The sequence below is a fragment of the Euprymna scolopes genome, chromosome 34, assembly GCF_053919585.1.
Source record: "Euprymna scolopes isolate OS-2025 chromosome 34, ASM5391958v1, whole genome shotgun sequence".
NCBI lineage: Eukaryota > Metazoa > Mollusca > Cephalopoda > Sepiida > Sepiolidae > Euprymna > Euprymna scolopes.
Window position 1 is genome coordinate 76217973 of NC_136515.1, and position 20404 is coordinate 76238376.

The 20404-nt window shown below is 29.8% G+C and overlaps 1 protein-coding gene across 2 annotated transcripts in view; it reads right to left on the bottom strand.

Moving 5' to 3' along the window:
* Nucleotides 1-4894: 4894 nt before the first annotated feature.
* The window catches only part of LOC145259293 (E3 ubiquitin-protein ligase RNF170-like), a 78951-nt gene continuing 63441 nt past the window's right edge, over nucleotides 4895-20404 (bottom strand). For both annotated transcript variants that reach the window (XM_080117163.1, XM_080117164.1), the window contains exon 6: nucleotides 4895-12161. In XM_080117163.1, coding sequence (XP_079973289.1) covers nucleotides 11895-12161 — 267 coding nt within the window. In that variant the 3' untranslated portion in view covers nucleotides 4895-11894. The remainder of the gene's footprint in view (nucleotides 12162-20404) is intronic.

Sequence of the window (20404 nt, forward strand, 5' to 3'; positions counted from 1 at the left end):
TCCTGTCTGTGAATACTGACTATATACAGCCACTAAATTCTTTCCTTCCTTCCTTGCTTCTACCATGGAGAAGATATATATATATTAGAACTGTTTCTCAATCGTGGGCCACAAGGGGACCACGGGACTTAGGTTGGGGAACCCATAAGGGGACATCGGAAAAACTTACTTCAAAATGCAAAAACTTGTAATGTATAAATAAGCTAACAAAACTCATCATAAAAAGTCATTTATTTTTTATATACAGTGGAACGTCTAGATATGAAATCAATTGCTTCCAGCTCGACTTTTGTGTCCAGAAAGGTATTTTACACGTAACCCCCCCCCCAATCTGTTCCAAGGCCTATGAAAACTCATTAAATTTTATAAGAGTAAAACCAGAAGGAAATAAGAGCTAAATAAACAACATAAAACAAAATCATTGTTTTTTCTTTGTTGTAGTGCAAGGGGGGGGGGGCACGGGTGTTGAGATACTTGATAAGAGGAGCCACGGGTTATCAAAGGTTGGGAAATACTGTATTATAATAGGAAAGAGAATTTTAAAATAAATATTGTCAAATTTTGTTGTTGTTTTTTTTACTTGGGAATCACCACTCATGGATAAGAGTTAATGAATGCAAGGGGCAGTGCAGCAATCTCTGGTCCCCCCCTCGCCAATATTTCATGATAAACACCTGTCTAGCTGAAACCACTGCAAATAATTATCCTCTTCTTAGTGACACGCAATATGGTTTCCGTTCTGCTAGATCTACAGCTGATCTGCTAACGATTATATCTCATAAGATTAGTGAATCTCTTGACAAAGGCTTCCTTTTTAGGACATATCAAAGGCCTTTGATAAGATATGGCATAAAGTCCTACTTCACAAGATTTCCAGCTACGGTATAATTGGAAATGTTTTCTCAATTATTAAATATTTTCTCTCTGATAGGCTCATAAGAGTAGTGGTTGATGGGCAGAAATCAGAGGCCCACAGTATTAATGCCAGAGTCCTTCAGGGTCCATCCTGGACTCAACTCTCTTCCTGATTTACATCAATGATCTCTCAAAACACATACTTAAATCATTCGTTGACATCTATGGTTATGACATGACCATCTTTGGCAACACATCAAAGGCCGTAAATGACAAAGTTTTTTTCTGATTCTCTCTCCTCTGAATAAGCATGTGGTACAGTGGGGGAAGAGGTGGCTGGTTACTTTTAAAGCATCTAAAACCAAGCTCCTATCTTTACATCATCAACGCTCTGATCCCCATCTGGCATCAATGGAAATGGATGGCTCTCATCTTGGGGAGGCTCCATGTTTTGACAAGCTTCTGGGTTTACTCCTGATCTGAAGTGGAACATGTACATCAAGTCTGTTGCCAAGGTCGCTGGGAAAATGGTGGGGTCCTTCTACCGCTCCAGAAGATATCTCACTACTGATGCAATTCTCTATCTAGATAAAAGCCAAGTACGTCCAAGGATGGAGCACTCCTGCCACATCTGGGCAGGAGCTGCTAAAAACAGCATATCCTGCCTTGACAGAGTATAAAATAGACTTCGTGGCTTAGTGGGGGATGCCCTTTTCTCTTCCCTGCAACCTCTCTCTCACAGAGGTTGCGAGCCTGTCTTTGTTTTATCGTTATTTCCATGGCAAGTGCTCGTCTGAGCCTCCAATCTCTAGTTTCCCCCCTCGCCAATCTTTCACGATAAACACCTGCCTAGCTGAAACTACTGTCAATAATTTTTCCCACTCTTTATCTGTGCCTAAATTAAAATGTAGATTCCATGAACAAAGCTTCTTTCTTAGAAGTGCACGACTGTTGAACTCTCTTCCGTTTGCCTGTTTCCCACCTGACTACAACTTGTATTTCTTCAAGTCCAACATAAACAAATTCCTGATGAATTATCCCCTTAAGTAAGACACTTTATCAAATCTCCAATACTAATGATTACTACGATACTATCCCATTGATTACTGTACACGCAATAACACTTATCCCCAAGTGGCTTCTGGGCCTTGGTAAGTGATGACCTCCATGTAAAAAAATTCGATAAAATTTGACCACTTATGTGGACGGCTCAACAAGAACTTATTTACATTAGATTTGAAGACTCCCATACAGCAGAACCTCTAGATACAAAATTAATTGGTTACAGCTGGATTTTCGTGCCTTGAAATTTTCATAACCTAAAAGGTGTTTACACATAAATCGTCTAATCCATTCCAAGCTCTATGGAAACACTCATTAAATTTTATAATATGGGTAAAACCAGAATGAAATAAGAGTCAAATAGTACCTAACCTAACAGTTAATATTTGTAAATGAAGTAGATATTAGAACTTAATGCAATAATAAATTTAAACAAGCTTTTTTGTACAAAACTGTGGAACCTTACTTTTTGAGTGAGACGATGTCCGAACTTTACAAAACACTTGAAATTAATTTTTATTTTTTCAGTTTCTAAGATGTTCATGGTTCGAAATTGGAATGACAGTTACTTCAAGTTTGGATTCACAAATGTTATTGGAGATTGCGTGGAATGCACGCATTGTCTGCATTGCTCAGTTATGATGTCAAATGCATCACTACGTCTTTGCAGACTTTCTAACAATCGTGACAAGATGCATCCCCCAAGAAATAACAATAGTGTTGATGCTTCTGTCTCCGAAACGTGCATGAAAGGGCAATAATGAAGCGACACTTCCCAAATTTGGATTCTGTCCAGAAGAAAAACCTGCTCTACAATCCAGCTACAAAGTGGCATACAGAATCATGAATTGCAAGAAACTGCACACTATTGCCGAGGCACTTATCAAGCTATGTACAGAGAAAATGGTGGAACTAATTATTACACCAGAGGCAAAAAAGATCCAACAAATTTTACTAGTGTTCAACTGAGCTCCAATCTATGGTCCTTCCTGGTCAATCTTTCACAAAAAACACTCATCTAGTTAAAATCACTATCAATAAATTCCCCCACTCTCTATCGGTGCCTACACCTAAACATGGATTTCATAAACAAAGCTCCTTTTCTAGAACTGTCTGCATGTGGAACTTTGTTCCACTAGTCTGCTTTCCAGCTGACTACAATATTGCCTTCACGTCCAACATAAATAAGTTATTGAATATTAACCCTTATCCTCGAGTGGCCTCTGGGCCTTGGTATGTCATAACCCATTTCTAAAAAGAAAAAAAGAAAACAGAACAAAACAATTCATCCGACAGATTGATGACTTATTTATGCCATCAAGTTTGCTCAGAACTCAAATAAAGCAAGTTAGCTTGCAATTGGATGCATCTACAGACACCATTCGCGAGAGTTTGTTGATCGCCTTTGGTCACTACGAGAAAGAAGGAAAGATAAAGGAAGAATTTTTGTTTTGCAAAATCTTGCCAACCACAACGATAGCAACAGATGTCAAAGTCATCATGGACTCTTTTGACCTTATGTACTTGACTGACAGAACTTCACGCACATCTGTGCTGATGGTGCTTCAGCGATGATTGGCATCAGAGAAGGGTCCATCATGCTTGTCAAGAATGAATGGTCGTATGTGATTTCCCACTGTTTACTATGCAGTTTTGTGTTGAAAACTCTACTGCCACATTTGTTCAAAGTCATGGACGTTACAGTTAAAGTGATCAACCCCATTCATGCAAAGGCCAAAAATTCACCGGCTCTTCCAACAAAATGGGAGCACAGCATATGCGACTTATTCTACACCAAAGTTCATTGGCTATCGAGGGGAAAATACCTCTCTTGGCCGTATGAATTCCGTACGGAAGTGAAAATCTTTCTAGGAGATAACTAAAATCACCTCTATGTCCACCTTGACAGTGTACAAGTTTGTCATGATGTTTGCCTATCTGGTTGATATTTTTGGCTGACTAAACGAAATGAACCAATCCTTGCAAGGCTGTGATGTGCAGTGACGTTCAAGACAAGCTTGCCAGACTGTCTGTTCAAACTGAACTCGGCATGCACAAATCAAGGCCATGTCCACAATTTTGTTTCCCTGTCTCAAACGAGCATTTGCAAACGTAAAGAATTGAACTTCCTACCGACATCAAAAGTTGTATTACTGGACATCTAAAAAATACTCTCCGCTGAGTTCAAATCTTCTTTAGACGAAGAATCACTGAATATCCTATGGCACAGAGAGATACTTTCAACATTGAAATTGAACCCACTGAAGATGAAGCAGACGAGCAGGCAGAGTTCAAGGTTTCAAAAGCAATGAAGCTGGCCTTGAGTAACAAAGAACATCTCTTTATCTTCTGGTTGCCCGTTCAGGATGCACATCCACTACTCAGCAAGAAAGCATCCATAATGCTGTAATACAATTCACTACAACATACCTTTGTGAATGTAGATTTTCTGACGTGGCAACTATTAAAACAAAGTTTAGGATATGTCTTGATGTTAGGAACAATATTCACCTTGCTTGGTGCAAGACAGAGTCGAACATAAGAGGCATTGTCACATGAGTTCAGCAGCGTGTCATTTTCAGCAAAATTTTCACTTTGATTTTTCATTTTAGAAAAACTAAGTAAATATAAAAATCTGCATTTTTTTTTTTTTATCTCTTGAAGTGCAGGGCGGGGGGGGGAGTCATGATTGTTAAGATACTTAGTAAGGGGGCCACAGGTCATTAAAGGTTAACAAACACTGGTAAATGATGTTTAGCTAGTAACCACTCAGGTGCTGCTTCTTAATAAATGAGGACATCTATTTTTGCTCCCAGCCCGTAACCTCATTATTTTATTCAATTTTTTTTTTTTTATACATGTCTATAATTTTCAAGCAATAAAAAAATAAATTAAAACGTCTTTTCTGCTTATGTATGCACGCTGCAAAGAAGATACCACGTTATTATTGTACGATGAAACGAGACAAAAACCAATATGACCATTGGATGCTTTTTAACATTTAACTCAAGAAAAGTAGTTGGTTTTGTGATTCTTCAAGTCAATCTCTGAACTGAGAGACGGAGACATGATGAATACAGTACAGATTCAAACAGAAAACGACCAAAACGAATCTCAGCAAAGGTGTTGTACGAGGAGAATGCAAATCAATTTCTCTTTTAGAATCGGAAAAAAAAAAAAAAAAATCTGCAATTTTATTTCCAGTGAGTGGGGGCGGGAAGGAGCAGGGAAAATGTTTAAATAAACACACATTTAGCAGTTCATTAAAGTCTTTTAAAAAATTTAAAACATTTTGACAAAAAAAAAAAAACAGAAAAAAAAAAAAAACGTTTACATTTATTTCTTTTTTGATAATCGCGTGTTATCTGTTTTCACATTTTAAAAATTATTTTCCATCATTTTCACAAATTTAAACATGCATTAATGTCGCCATATTATTATTATTTTATTTTTTGGGGTTTTTTTTTTTTTACAAAAATATGTTATTTATTAAAATAGTATTTATTCAACATGTTTGTAAACTCGATGACATAAATTCGAGATTATATTTTACGTAGTCATATTATTTGGACTACTGTTCTCATCTAGAGTCTTATTTGCACATTTCGGCCAATGTAACCTCCAACCTTCTTCAAGCGTATCTTGTAGAACTCTGGAATCTTCCCGTCAAACTTGAGAATCTGCACAAAATTTTAATTAGAATCCTTCATTTAATCTAAAGAGTAGCATGCACTTGTTCTGTCAGCCATGATTGAATAGAAGCCTTAATTTTATTTTGAGTGTTGCCCCAAAACCTTCAGTAGAGTGCAACTTTACAACTGAATTTTACCAAATACTTTATCCATTGCATCATGGCTCCTTGCAAGTTCAACAAGATACAACTGAAGAATTTCGGAGGTTACATCAACCGAAACGGTGTGAAAATAAGATTCAAGATGAGAACAGTAGTTCAATGAATCCAAATAATACGAATAACCAATCCCCATCTAAAAAATTCAGAAACATATTGTGCAAATAATGAAAAACTTCACATAAATATACGTCCTAAAATGCATAATTTCTAAGTTAAACACCGATATTAATCAATATTCTTCATTGTAAACTCATAAACATGTGCAACGTGTGTGATATTACACTTATTTCTACAGTTTTGGATAAACACTATCGCTGTGACAAGATCATAGGCAAAATAAGCCTGGGTCTGGTGTTGTCATGCGCACTAAAAACAACAGAATTCCCCCTATATTAAAAAAAAAAAAAAAAAAAAAATCTGTGCATAGTATGTAAACTGATCAAGTAGTTTTACTTTTAATAAAGAAAATCATTTGTAAGCGATGAATGGGGATTTGTAGACATTACGACATATCTTGCAAGTTTGAATCATTGTTGAGTTATCTCCCTTGTTTCTTGGATTTATTTTCAAGATGGCATTCAAGACCGTCGCTCCTCTCTTCCACATGAAATTTGATTCTATTAGTTAAAAATAAGACAATTTTTTTTTTTTTTTTAACAGAGAGAGAATTCTGGACAAGAACCAGATACCTAAATTTGTTAAAAAAAAAAAAAAAAAAAAAAAAAAAATTTCATTTTAAAAAAGGAAAAAATTTAAAATTTCTTATTTAGAATTCAAACTAATTAAAAAAAAAATACAGAAAAATATTTATAATGTACATACTTATCACAGAACGAAATTGTCATATTCCAAAAATCATAAACTGATGAAGCAGTTTTTTTTTTAACTGAGATAATCAAATTTTATGAGTAAACAAGAAAGGACTGTCTCGCGTTGCCACCTTGAGCAAAGAAAAAAATGCAAGGACAGATAAATCCACAATAATTCAAACTTGTGAAATCAGCCTCGTAATGCGACTGATTTCAACATTAATCGTTTTCAATCATTTAAAAATGATTTTATTAAAAAAAAAAATACTTAATCAATTGTCATAATTTTTGGAATATGACATTTTCGTTTCATGACAGGTATATACATCATAAATTTTTTTTTTTTTTTTTAATCAGATTGAATTAAGAACCAAAACAAAATACATGTTTTGCAACAATAATCGATCTTTTTTTTTTTTAATTTTAGGATTGAAACTTGTCACATTTAAGGAGACAACTTATTTTTTATTTTTTTATTTTTCAACAAAGAAAATCCCGACTAAAGATGCAAGTGTTGAATTACCTAATAAACCTAGGAAAGCTGCAGTATGGACCTCATTTTCTATTAGAAATAATAATATACAACATTAAATAAAAATATTAAATTCCTATTTGGACAATACCATGGTAAAAGGGAAATGACTCTTCTGTAAATATAGTTGCCTCCCTTGTTTTAATTCTGAGATAACAGTTATGTCCTCACGCGAAAACAACACACGACGACCACATACCATCAGCTATCTTCAGACAGAGCAGGATGCCATATGGTTTCATTTTTTAAAAACAGGTCGCTGACTGGATCCTTAAAACATTTCAGCTATCAAAAATATTCCAGCTCCAACAGACATCAAAACTCTACATTCTTTTTTTTGGTTTAGTAAGCCATTACAATTCATTTATACCAGAGTTACATCACACCCAATCTCCTCTACATCACCTTCTAAAAAAAAAAAAAAAAACTACATGGAACTGGTCATCAGAAATGCTTTTGCCAAAATTAAAGCTTCACTTTCTTCAGATCTTCTCACACATTTTAAATCCATCTTTGGACATTGGTGTAGTTTCCAAGCTTCTGACTCTGGTGTTGGTGCTATGATCTCTCATATCTTTCCTGACGGTAGTCAGAAAGTCATTACTCATGCATCTAGGTCATTGATACCAGCAGAAAGGAACTATAGCCGAATCAAGAAAGAAGCTTTGACATTAATATATGCTCTTAAAAAATTCAATGAAATAGTTTATGGCCGTCACTTCACATTAATCACAGACCACAAACCTCTGGTAAGCATTTTTGGATCTAAGAAAGGTATTCCTGCGTATACCGTCAATCGATTACAAAAATGGGCTACCACTCTAGTGGATCATGATTTTTCGATAAAGTACTTTTCAATCAATTCGACATGCAGATGCTTTGTCGAGACTCATTAACATACACCAAAAATTACCTGACAATTCGGTTGTTGCATCAGTTTTCTTGGAGTCAGAAATCTCTTCAATGCTTACAGCAACAGTAAGAGAGTTGTCAGTTACTTTCCACACGATTAAAGAAGCCACATCTTCTGACCCTCTATTGCAGGAAGCCATCACCTACCACCGTACCAAGTGGCCAACAGTATCCCCAAATAAACAGCTGCAACCATTCTTCCAATGGAAATCTTCCCTACCTGAGGTTGATAGGGTAATTCTTTTTGCTGAATGGGTCATCATTTTTTCATCCTTGCAAACCAGGATTCTTAAACAATTCCATTTCGGACATCAAGGTGTCAGCTGAATATGCCCTTAGAATGTGGATAAGCAGCTACAAGACCTCGCACGCACTTACACAAAATGCAAACTAGCAGCCAAATCACCTTGCAAATCTACACTTTCTTTATAGCTTGTTCCAGATTCCCCGTCGTCACATCTTCACATAAATTTTGCAATCTTTTCTTGCTGTTGCAGATGCCTACAGCAAATAGTCTGAGATTTTTCTAATATCCCACATCACTTCTGAAGAAACAATCTCCAAACTTCAGAAAATTTTTAGCAGATTCAGCATTACTGAGACCTTGGTCTCTGACAACAGTACGGCACTTAGTTCAGCCAAATTTTACAATGTCAACAGAACGGCATAAATCATATTCATACACCACCATCCCGCCCATGGTCAAACAGGCAGGTCGAACATCTTGTGGATGCTTTTAAAACACAGAGGAGAAGGGACAACATCAGAAATACTGGAAACCTTTTTGACAAGCTATAGGACAACACTAAACCCTTACAAAGTAAACAGTAGCTCATCTGCTGAATAGGAAAATCTGATTACATTGACGGTGTCTGTCCAAAACAACATCACAAAAATGGAATAGCAGTACAATCGCCATCATAGTTCGGTTCAAAGAAAACTCTTACTTGGTCAACATTTTTGGCAAGGGACTCCCGAAACACGAGAAACATGGACTCGGGGACATATCATACAGCAAATTGAAACATCACTTACAAAGTAAATGTCTAAAATTCTATTTGGACTTTACATTCTTACAACTGAGATCATCACATCTTTCAGTAGAAGTACAACAAAACCCTACCATTCCGTTGAACATTTTGTTGGACAAATCTAACTTGTCACAGCTAATTTCAGAACATAGAAGTTGAAATACAAGAACTGAACATCTGGAAGTTAGTTTGCGTGTTCTGTCCAGCACAACAACACTTGCAGGTGGACTCACAATTGAAGTTGTACAAGCAACTACATTTAAAGGGGAGATGTTAGGACGATAACATAGTCAAAGGAAAATAATTTTTCTGTAAAGGTAAAGTTGCCTCTCCTCCTTTAACTCTGAGATAACAGTTATCACGCCTTCACGTAAGAACACAAGATCACATGCTAGCAGCCATCTTGGGACAGAGCAGGACACCGCATGCCACGTGTAGATAATCAAACTAAAATTTAATTATATGAATAGACTTAAGAACCTTTCCCGACTTATAAAGACTTAATACATATAGTAATCATAACAATTCTAAAAGCTAATGATATTATATTTTATTTTTAACTAGTCAGTAAAAAATGTTTTCATTCCCATTTCAAAATACGTTCAAAAAACAAAAAACTAAAAAGTTGAGATAAATTATCCTCGTTGATATAAAAATATTGGAGGTTTGTGTAGAATAGTGATATTTTAAACCAAAAGATTTCAGGTGAAAATATTATGCACTTACATGCCACATGGAAATTGATGGAAATCAAAATAATTATGAAAAAAGATCCAGTGGATATGCTAGATGTGTTTTTAACAAAATTTAGTCACAATTACATTACAACATTTGTGTTTAAAAATGGCAAATTGTAATTATTTAGTCAAAATGATCAATTACAGTTACTTCCCTTGGGTCTTGTGACATAAAATTTGATAAATTTTAATTTTACTTGTAATTATTTTTCTGCTGGATCATTTTTTGATAATTTTTGGAATTTATACTAATTTGGACATTAGACACAAGTACATAATAATGTTTTCACCTGAAATGAGTTAGTTTAAAACAGTACTATTCAACACAAACACTAAAAAAATTGGATTCTGGTCTAGAATGTACATACCCATAACAGAAAGAACCTACTATACACCAAAAATCACATACATTGATGAAGTAGTTCAATTTTTAAATAAGAAAATCAAATTTTGTGGCCAAACGAACAGTAATGAAATTGCTTGAAAACAAAAGGAGATAACTCCAAATAATTCTTAACATGACGAGGGAAAACTCAAATTTGTTTAAAAATGAGCTTATTTATAAAATAAGTCGATGAAAACTAATTGATGTGATTTTGGGAATATGATTCTTTCGTTTTGTCATAGGTATGTATATCATTTAGACTTTATTTTTTTTTTTTTTTTTTTATAGGAATAGGGGGAATTCTGGGCAAGCAGCAAAAATTGCCATCCTAAAAAAAAACAAGGGCCAAAAATCATTGACAGAAATATGGCAACGTTAACAGATATTTGTTTTGTGAAAAAGTCTGAAAATTAAAAACTTCTGACTGATGATCTACGAGTCCCTTTTTTCTGCATAACATCAGAATCATTATTCTTCAAATTGATAAAGAACTTATAGGAATGGAATTCCAATACAGTTTGCATTATACTGAAGTGGTTAGCTTCCAAAATGGCTGTCAACTTTTATAGATTAGAGCTGTCTTATTTTCTAAATGGTGACAGGGCAAACTACTTGACTGTTTTAATTTGTTATCTGATGTTTTTTAATTCTTTTTATAATTTACATTTTGCAAATAATTTGTTTTTAATTTTTGTGGATTTCTTTTTTTTTTTTTCATTTTTATTCTGCAAATATTAATAAATAATAAAATCAATCAGTGTTGATTAAAAATGTTGTCACCCAGACTTGGGGGGGGGTTAGTAGTAGGGTTAAAAGAGAATATGTTTTGTTTTGTATATTATTTAATTGGAATTCATTATTGAGATGAATATTATTTATTTTATTGCGGACTATTATCCTCATCTTTCTTAGTTGTTGTTTTACGACGTTTCGGCCAAGTATTTCTCTGGCCTTCATCAAGTGGTAACCGCGACGGGATAGGAACTCAAAATCTTCTAACTGCATTCTCAGCAATTACTGCCATCCATAGTTGTTGTTGTTTCACCACGTTTTTGGCCAAGTAAGCCTCTGGCCAGCTTCTTTGGGTAGGACTGAAACTGCTATCTTCAGACTATACTCACCTGGAACCATAGAGATTCAACGTCTCTATCCACTCTGGCCTTCGTCAGGTGGTAACCTGACGAAGGCCAGAGGAATAGTTGGCCAAAATGTCATGAAACAATTAAAAATTGATGAGGATAATAGTCTGCAATAAATTAATGTTTTGTTTTATAATGAACAAATAATAAATTAGTGTTCATTATAATGAACAAATAATAAATTAGTGTTCATTATAAATGGAATTGAAATATATTACAAATTAAACACTGTAATAATGGTGTATCCAATGTAGAATATTGATGGAGGAATTGTCTTTAAAAATTCAATTTAATCCACAAAAATCAAATTAATATCTGCAAAATAATCCATTTAGAAAATCAGACGGAACAAATTGCTTAAATTTGACAACCATTTTGAGAGCTATCAGCTACAATATAAGCAAAGTTCGATTAATTAGCACCATTGTTGACCAATTCCATGTCAGGCGCCAAAAACTGGGGTTTCAACAGCAGTAATGCGAGGAACATATAAAAAAAAAAGGAAACATCCACACATTCAAGAATATAAAATATTTAAAGTTTTTGTTGTTCCTATTTTTTCTTAAAATATAGATAATGCTATGACCTCCGATTCGCGACAAATTCTCGATATGCGATTGAAATATAGACAACAATAAGAAGTAGAACAAAGACATCATCTAGAAGACCAAAAAGACCAAATGCCGCCTCGGGGATAATGTCCAACGGTGAGATGAGGTAGCAGATGCCAAACAGCGTACATATCGTAATCCGCATACGAAACATCATCATAAGGCCGTTCCAGGTGAAAAGTTCTTGCAAAAAATGTCGCAGTAAAGTTGGAATATCACGAATATAATCCATAATCTGAAGAAACAAAATAAAGAAACAGTCATTTTACAATACCAGACTCAATAATGGTTCTTGTCAAAAATTGTATATTAATAAACAAAAATAAGAAAATCTATACGATGTATCTATTTATATCACAAATATAATCCATAATCTGAAGAAACAAAATAAAGAAACATTCATTTTACAATACCAGACTCAATAATGGTTCTTGTCAAAAATTGTATATTAATAAACAAAAATAAGAAAATCTATACGATGTATCTATTTATATCACGAATATAATCCATAATCTGAAGAAACAAAATAAAGAAACATTCATTTTACAATACCAGACTCAATAATGGTTCTTGTCAAAAATTGTCTGCATATTAATAAACAAAAATAAGAAAATCTATACGATGTATCTATTTATATCACAAATATAATCCATAATCTGAAGAAACAAAATAAAGAAACAGTCATTTTACAATACCAGACTCAATAATGGTTCTTGTCAAAAATTGTATATTAATAAACAAAAATAAGAAAATCTATACGATGTATCTATTTATATCACGAATATAATCCATAATCTGAAGAAACAAAATAAAGAAACATTCATTTTACAATACCAGACTCAATAATGGTTCTTGTCAAAAATTGTCTGCATATTAATAAACAAAAATAAGAAAATCTATACGATGTATCTATTTATATCACAAATATAATCCATAATCTGAAGAAACAAAATAAAGAAACAGTCATTTTACAATACCAGACTCAATAATGGTTCTTGTCAAAAATTGTATATTAATAAACAAAAATAAGAAAATCTATACGATGTATCTATTTATATCACGAATATAATCCATGATCTGAAGAAACAAAATAAAGAAACATTCATTTTACAATACCAGACTCAATAATGGTTCTTGTCAAAAATTGTATATTAATAAACAAAAATAAGAAAATCTATACGATGTATCTATTTATATCACAAATATAATCCATAATCTGAAGAAACCAAATAAAGAAACAGTCATTTTACAATACCAGACTCAATAATGGTTCTTGTCAAAAATTGTATATTAATAAACAAAAATAAGAAAATCTATACGATGTATCTATTTATATCACGAATATAATCCATAATCTGAAGAAACAAAATAAAGAAACATTCATTTTACAATACCAGACTCAATAATGGTTCTTGTCAAAAATTGTCTGCATATTAATAAACAAAAATAAGAAAATCTATACAATGTATCTATTTATATCACAAATATAATCCATAATCTGAAGAAACAAAATAAAGAAACATTCATTTTACAATACCAGACTCAATAATGGTTCTTGTCAAAAATTGTATATTAATAAACAAAAATAAGAAAATCTATACGATGTATCTATTTATATCACAAATATAATCCATAATCTGAAGAAACAAAATAAAGAAACAGTCATTTTACAATACCAGACTCAATAATGGTTCTTGTCAAAAATTGTATATTAATAAACAAAAATAAGAAAATTTATACGATGTATCTATTTATATCACAAATATAATCCATAATCTGAAGAAACAAAATAAAGAAACATTCATTTTACAATACCAGACTCAATAATGGTTCTTGTCAAAAATTGTATATTAATAAACAAAAATAAGAAAATCTATACAATGTATCTATTTATATCACAAATATAATCCATAATCTGAAGAAACAAAATAAAGAAACAGTCATTTTACAATACCAGACTCAATAATGGTTCTTGTCAAAAATTGTATATTAATAAACAAAAATAAGAAAATCTATACGATGTATCTATTTATATCACAAATATAATCCATAATCTGAAGAAACAAAATAAAGAAACAGTCATTTTACAATACCAAACTCAATAATGGTTCTTGTCAAAAATTGTCTGCATATTAATAAACAAAAATAAGAAAATCTATACGATGTATCTATTTATATCACAAATATAATCCATAATCTGAAGAAACAAAATAAAGAAACATTCATTTTACAATACCAGACTCAATAATGGTTCTTGTCAAAAATTGTATATTAATAAACAAAAATAAGAAAATCTATACAATGTATCTATTTATATCACAAATATAATCCATAATCTGAAGAAACAAAATAAAGAAACAGTCATTTTACAATACCAGACTCAATAATGGTTCTTGTCAAAAATTGTATATTAATAAACAAAAATAAGAAAATCTATACAATGTATCTATTTATATCACAAATATAATCCATAATCTGAAGAAACAAAATAAAGAAACAGTCATTTTACAATACCAGACTCAATAATGGTTCTTGTCAAAAATTGTATATTAATAAACAAAAATAAGAAAATCTATACGATGTATCTATTTATATCACAAATATAATCCATAATCTGAAGAAACAAAATAAAGAAACAGTCATTTTACAATACCAGACTCAATAATGGTTCTTGTCAAAAATTGTATATTAATAAACAAAAATAAGAAAATTTATACGATGTATCTATTTATATCACAAATATAATCAATAATCTGAAGAAACAAAATAAAGAAACATTCATTTTACAATACCAGACTCAATAATGGTTCTTGTCAAAAATTGTCTGCATATTAATAAACAAAAATAAGAAAATCTATACGATGTATCTATTTATATCACAAATATAATCCATAATCTGAAGAAACAAAATAAAGAAACATTCATTTTACAATACCAGACTCAATAATGGTTCTTGTCAAAAATTGTATATTAATAAACAAAAATAAGAAAATCTATACGATGTATCTATTTATATCACGAATATAATCCATAATCTGAAGAAACAAAATAAAGAAACATTCATTTTACAATACCAGACTCAATAATGGTTCTTGTCAAAAATTGTCTGTATATATTAAACAAAAATAAGAAAATCTATACGATGTATCAATTTATATCACGAATATAATCCATAATCTGAAGAAACAAAATAAAGAAACATTCATTTTACAATACCAGACTCAATAATGGTTCTTGTCAAAAATTGTCTGTATATAATAAACAAAAATAAGAAAATCTATACGATGTATCTATTTATATCACGAATATAATCCATAATCTGAAGAAACAAAATAAAGAAACATTCATTTTACAATACCAGACTCAATAATGGTTCTTGTCAAAAATTGTATATTAATAAACAAAAATAAGAAAATCTATACGATGTATCTATTTATATCACGAATATAATCCATAATCTGAAGAAACAAAATAAAGAAACATTCATTTTACAATACCAGACTCAATAATGGTTCTTGTCAAAAATTGTATATAATAAACAAAAATAAGAAAATCTATACGATGTATCTATTTATATCACGAATATAATGCATAATCTGAAGAAACAAAATAAAGAAACATTCATTTTACAATACCAGACTCAATAATGGTTCTTGTCAAAAATTGTATATAATAAACAAAAATAAGAAAATCTATACGATGTATCTATTTATATCACGAATATAATCCATAATCTGAAGAAACAAAATAAAGAAACATTCATTTTACAATACCAGACTCAATAATGGTTCTTGTCAAAAATTGTATATTAATAAACAAAAATAAGAAAATCTATACGATGTATCTATTTATATCACAAATATAATCCATGATCTGAAGAAACAAAATAAAGAAACATTCATTTTACAATACCAGACTCAATAATGGTTCTTGTCAAAAATTGTCTGTATATAATAAACAAAAATAAGAAAATCTATACGATGTATCTATTTATATCACGAATATAATCCATGATCTGAAGAAACAAAATAAAGAAACATTCATTTTACAATACCAGACTCAATAATGGTTCTTGTCAAAAATTGTCTGTATATAATAAACAAAAATAAGAAAATCTATACGATGTATCTATTTATATCACGAATATAATCCATGATCTGAAGAAACAAAATAAAGAAACATTCATTTTACAATACCAGACTCAATAATGGTTCTTGTCAAAAATTGTCTGTATATAATAAACAAAAATAAGAAAATCTATACAATGTATCTATTTATATCACGAATATAATCCATGATCTGAAGAAACAAAATAAAGAAACATTCATTTTACAATACCAGACTCAATAATGGTTCTTGTCAAAAATTGTATATTAATAAACAAAAATAAGAAAATCTATACAATGTATCTATTTATATCACGAATATAATCCATGATCTGAAGAAACAAAATAAAGAAACATTCATTTTACAATACCAGACTCAATAATGGTTCTTGTCAAAAATTGTCTGTATATAATAAACAAAAATAAGAAAATCTATACGATGTATCTATTTATATCACGAATATAATCCATGATCTGAAGAAACAAAATAAAGAAACATTCATTTTACAATACCAGACTCAATAATGGTTCTTGTCAAAAATTGTCTGTATATAATAAACAAAAATAAGAAAATCTATACAATGTATCTATTTATATCACGAATATAATCCATGATCTGAAGAAACAAAATAAAGAAACATTCATTTTACAATACCAGACTCAATAATGGTTCTTGTCAAAAATTGTCTGTATATAATAAACAAAAATAAGAAAATCTATACGATGTATCTATTTATATCACAAATATAATCCATAATCTGAAGAAACTAAATAAAGAAACATTCATTTTACAATACCAGACTCAATAATGGTTCTTGTCAAAAATTGTCTGTATATAATAAACAAAAATAAGAAAATCTATACAATGTATCTATTTATATCGCAAATATAATCCATAATCTGAAGAAACAAAATAAAGAAACATTCATTTTACAATACCAGACTCAATAATGGTTCTTGTCAAAAATTGTCTGTATATAATAAACAAAAATAAGAAAATCTATACAATGTATCTATTTATATCGCAAATATAATCCATAATCTGAAGAAACAAAATAAAGAAACATTCATTTTACAATACCAGACTCAATAATGGTTCTTGTCAAAAATTGTATATAATAAACAAAAATAAGAAAATCTATACGATGTATCTATTTATATCACGAATATAATCCATGATCTGAAGAAACAAAATAAAGAAACATTCATTTTACAATACCAGACTCAATAATGGTTCTTGTCAAAAATTGTATATTAATAAACAAAAATAAGAAAATCTATACGATGTATCTATTTATATCACGAATATAATCCATAATCTGAAGAAACAAAATAAAGAAACATTCATTTTACAATACCAGACTCAATAATGGTTCTTGTCAAAAATTGTCTGTATATAATAAACAAAAATAAGAAAATCTATACGATGTATCTATTTATATCACGAATATAATCCATGATCTGAAGAAACAAAATAAAGAAACATTCATTTTACAATACCAGACTCAATAATGGTTCTTGTCAAAAATTGTCTGTATATAATAAACAAAAATAAGAAAATCTATACGATGTATCTATTTATATCACAAATATAATCCATAATCTGAAGAAACAAAATAAAGAAACATTCATTTTACAATACCAGACTCAATAATGGTTCTTGTCAAAAATTGTCTGAATATTAATAAACAAAAATAAGTAAATCTATATGATGTATCTATTTATATCACAAATATAATCCATAATCTGAAGAAACAAAATAAAGAAACAGTCATTTTACAATACCAGACTCAATAATGGTTCTTGTCAAAAATTGTCTGTATATTAATAAACAAAAATAAGAAAATCTATACAATGTATCTATTTATATCACAAATATAATCCATAATCTGAAGAAACAAAATAAAGAAACATTCATTTTACAATACCAGACTCAATAATGGTTCTTGTCAAAAATTGTATATTAATAAACAAAAATAAGAAAATCTATACGATGTATCTATTTATATCACGAATATAATCCATAATCTGAAGAAACAAAATAAAGAAACATTCATTTTACAATACCAGACTCAATAATGGTTCTTGTCAAAAATTGTATATTAATAAACAAAAATAAGAAAATCTATACGATGTATCTATTTATATCACGAATATAATCCATAATCTGAAGAAACAAAATAAAGAAACATTCATTTTACAATACCAGACTCAATAATGGTTCTTGTCAAAAATTGTATATTAATAAACAAAAATAAGAAAATCTATACAATGTATCTATTTATATCACAAATATAATCCATGATCTGAAGAAACAAAATAAAGAAACATTCATTTTACAATACCAGACTCAATAATGGTTCTTGTCAAAAATTGTATATTAATAAACAAAAATAAGAAAATCTATACAATGTATCTATTTATATCACAAATATAATCCATGATCTGAAGAAACAAAATAAAGAAACATTCATTTTACAATACCAGACTCAATAATGGTTCTTGTCAAAAATTGCATATTAATAAACAAAAATAAGAAAATCTATACAATGTATCTATTTATATCACAAATATAATCTATGATCTGAAGAAACAAAATAAAGAAACATTCATTTTACAATACCAGACTCAATAATGGTTCTTGTCAAAAATTGTCTGCATATTAATAAACAAAAATAAGAAAATCTATACAATGTATCTATTTATATCACAAATATAATCCATGATCTGAAGAAACAAAATAAAGAAACATTCATTTTACAATACCAGACTCAATAATGGTTCTTGTCAAAAATTGCATATTAATAAACAAAAATAAGAAAATCTATACAATGTATCTATTTATATCACGAATATAATCCATGATCTGAAGAAACAAAATAAAGAAACATTCATTTTACAATACCAGACTCAATAATGGTTCTTGTCAAAAATTGCATATTAATAAACAAAAATAAGAAAATCTATACAATGTATCTATTTATATCACGAATATAATCCATGATCTGAAGAAACAAAATAAAGAAACATTCATTTTACAATACCAGACTCAATAATGGTTCTTGTCAAAAATTGTATATTAATAAACAAAAATAAGAAAATCTATACGATGTATCTATTTATATCACGAATATAATCCATAATCTGAAGAAACAAAATAAAGAAACATTCATTTTACAATACCAGACTCAATAATGGTTCTTGTCAAAAATTGTATATTAATAAACAAAAATAAGAAAATCTATACGATGTATCTATTTATATCACAAATATAATCCATAATCTGAAGAAACAAAATAAAGAAACATTCATTTTACAATACCAGACTCAATAATGGTTCTTGTCAAAAATTGTATAATAATAAACAAAAATAAGAAAATCTATACGATGTATCTATTTATATCACGAATATAATCCATAATCTGAAGAAACAAAATAAAGAAACATTCATTTTACAATACCAGACTCAATAATGGTTCTTGTCAAAAATTGTCTGTATATAATAAACAAAAATAAGAAAATCTATACGATGTATCTATTTATATCACGAATATAATCCATGATCTGAAGAAACAAAATAAAGAAACATTCATTTTACAATACCAGACTCAATAATGGTTCTTGTCAAAAATTGTCTGTATATAATAAACAAAAATAAGAAAATCTATACGATGTATCTATTTATATCACAAATATAATCCATAATCTGAAGAAACAAAATAAAGAAACATTCATTTTACAATACCAGACTCAATAATGGTTCTTGTCAAAAATTGTCTGAATATTAATAAACAAAAATAAGTAAATCTATATGATGTATCTATTTATATCACAAATATAATCCATAATCTGAAGAAACAAAATAAAGAAACAGTCATTTTACAATACCAGACTCAATAATGGTTCTTGTCAAAAATTGTCTGTATATTAATAAACAAAAATAAGAAAATCTATACAATGTATCTATTTATATCACAAATATAATCCATAATCTGAAGAAACAAAATAAAGAAACATTCATTTTACAATACCAGACTCAATAATGGTTCTTGTCAAAAATTGTATATTAATAAACAAAAATAAGAAAATCTATACGATGTATCTATTTATATCACGAATATAATCCATAATCTGAAGAAACAAAATAAAGAAACATTCATTTTACAATACCAGACTCAATAATGGTTCTTGTCAAAAATTGTATATTAATAAACAAAAATAAGAAAATCTATACGATGTATCTATTTATATCACGAATATAATCCATAATCTGAAGAAACAAAATAAAGAAACATTCATTTTACAATACCAGACTCAATAATGGTTCTTGTCAAAAATTGTATATTAATAAACAAAAATAAGAAAATCTATA